Source organism: Schistosoma mansoni (assembly GCF_000237925.1).
Source record: "Schistosoma mansoni, WGS project CABG00000000 data, chromosome 1 unplaced supercontig 0034, strain Puerto Rico, whole genome shotgun sequence".
In the NCBI taxonomy this organism is placed as follows: domain Eukaryota; kingdom Metazoa; phylum Platyhelminthes; class Trematoda; order Strigeidida; family Schistosomatidae; genus Schistosoma; species Schistosoma mansoni.
In genome coordinates, this window is record NW_017385988.1 from 2,282,225 (window position 1) to 2,284,469 (window position 2,245).

General features: G+C 37.9%; 1 protein-coding gene across 1 annotated transcript in view; it reads left to right on the forward strand.

Annotated features, from left to right (window-relative positions):
- Nucleotides 1-1,670: 1,670 nt before the first annotated feature.
- Nucleotides 1,671-2,245, forward strand: part of Smp_201220 (unnamed protein product) — a gene marked incomplete at both ends in the record, with an annotated part of 13,529 nt that continues 12,954 nt past the window's right edge. The window contains one exon of the mRNA XM_018791917.1: nt 1,671-1,712. Coding sequence (XP_018645020.1) covers nt 1,671-1,712 — 42 coding nt within the window. The remainder of the gene's footprint in view (nt 1,713-2,245) is intronic.

Genomic DNA, 2,245 nt, shown 5'->3' on the forward strand with positions numbered 1-2,245 from the left:
GATGTCAGCAGTTGGCTTTCTGTAAATGACCTCAACTAGACACCTCAAAGTGGTAGATAATCTTGCTTAACACCATACGAATTCATCAAGATTGAGAAACTCTTGGTTGTGAAGTTAGTGTACCCCCAGGTATGATCGCATGTACAAAACTTACAGGTGACATGCATATTGGAAGCGATAACCAGATGAGTGCTTGTGGCCTAAATAAGTCTTTTGTATGTCAGTCATCTGATGTCTTACTCTCTATATCGTCAGGTTTGAAGAATAGTTGTGTTCCTATTTGACCAAAACTGATGTCCGAAAATGTCTCCAGTCACCTAATTCATCCCAACGTTTACAACCTGATGGAATCCCGAACCTCTCTTTGAAAAAAATGTGCTGACGTTCTACGTTATCCATTCATGAGTATCTTTAATAGATCCTTCTCAACTAATCTTATACCGAAAATGTTGAGAAAGGTAAGGATAGTCCCTTATACAGAAGACAGTATCTGGTGATAAGAATGTGAAATTTAGACCCATAGAAATAACTTCACCCTTCCTCTAAACAATGGAAAAATCATTGATACTTCTATGTCAACCTGCAATAAAAGAGCACATTGATCCATATCAGTTTGCTTACAAATGCAAAAGAAGCACCTTAGATGCCGCTGCTGTTCTGCATCACAACATAGTATTCAGCCTGGAAAAGGGTGAGAAGTATGAGAAACAATGAGAAATTCGAATAATAACAAAGACTAGTTACAAAATATGTCTATGTTGAATATCCCTGCAAACATCACGAATCGAACCTTTACAGAGTTTATAGACTGCACTCAGTGCTACATAGTAAATATAATTATCTTTTTACAATTTCCTAAGCAGATCACCATGTATATTTTCCTTGTTTTCATAATCATTATTGTATCAAAATACTTTTGTTTTAACAAACAAATCGTTTGCGCCACTGGTCTTGGACTTTTGGAGGCATTTAGTCGGTCGGATTTTTGCAGATGGAGTCAAGGAAGGTCTCTTTGAGTGCTAATGCTTTGATTGGAGGCAAATGGAGACTTGTACGAAAAATCGGCGGTGGTTCATTCGGTGATATATATCTTGGACAAAATATGTTAACTGGGGATGAAGTTGCAATTAAATTAGAGCCTGTGACTGCCCGACATCCTCAACTGCTTTACGAGAGCCGAGTTTATCGAGTTTTACAAGTATGCCAAATAGATTCACCACTAGTATTCTCAGAACTCATCAGGAGTGCCACGGGTTTATTGGTTCGGACCTGATGGTGTAAGTAATCGTTACAAAGCCATGGTTATGGATTTACTCGGTCCAAGTCTTGAAGACTTATTTACTTTTTGTGGACGTAGATTTTCAGCAAAAACGGTGTTAACTCTAGCGGAACAGATGTTGTGGCGCATCGAATGTGTTCATTATAGAGGTCTTATTCATAGGGACATCAAGCCTGACAACTTCTTGATGGGGATCGGTCCACACTGCAACAGAGTGTTCATTGTAGATTTTGGATTAGCCAAAAGATTCAGAGATCATAGAACGAAATGCCACATTCCATATAGGGATGATAAGAATTTAACAGGTACAGCACGTTATGCTAGCATAAATGCGCATGCTGGTATCGAGCAATCTAGACGTGATGATATTGAATCTCTTGGATATGTTTTTATGTATTTTCTCAGAGGACACCTTCCGTGGCAAGGACTAAAGGTACGTTGGAAATTTTGCGCATTTTTACCAAAATGTTTGGTTAATTAATTGTCATGCTATTCTCTATGGTAAACTTTTAAGGCTGAGTAAGCTGAGTATAAATTAGTTAATCAAGTTTGTAGTCCACTCTTATTTCGTCTTTGACTAGTAGCTACCGCACTGCAGATAGTATTAGTCTTTAATTAGAAGCAATACATTTTCGGTTTCATTAAGTTCACTGTCTGCCGATTACTTAGTGTTAACGTTGTTAAAATCCCACCGAATTCCTGCTTCGTGAATCAATGTTTAAAAGGAAACTACACCCTGGAAAATCATTGTTTCTGTTTACTTTTATCCTGAGTTACGATCTTATTTTTAGTAAAACACTACATCTCAGATTTCTCAGTAAACCTAGATCTTTCGTTCGCGATTTGTTACACTGTAACCGAGAATCTTGTGGCTCACAACTGCGCATATGATAGCTATCGCCTCGTTTTTAGGTTGACCGCCAAGATATTAACAGGAATGTAGGTTAACTAAGTAAACAGCTCTTA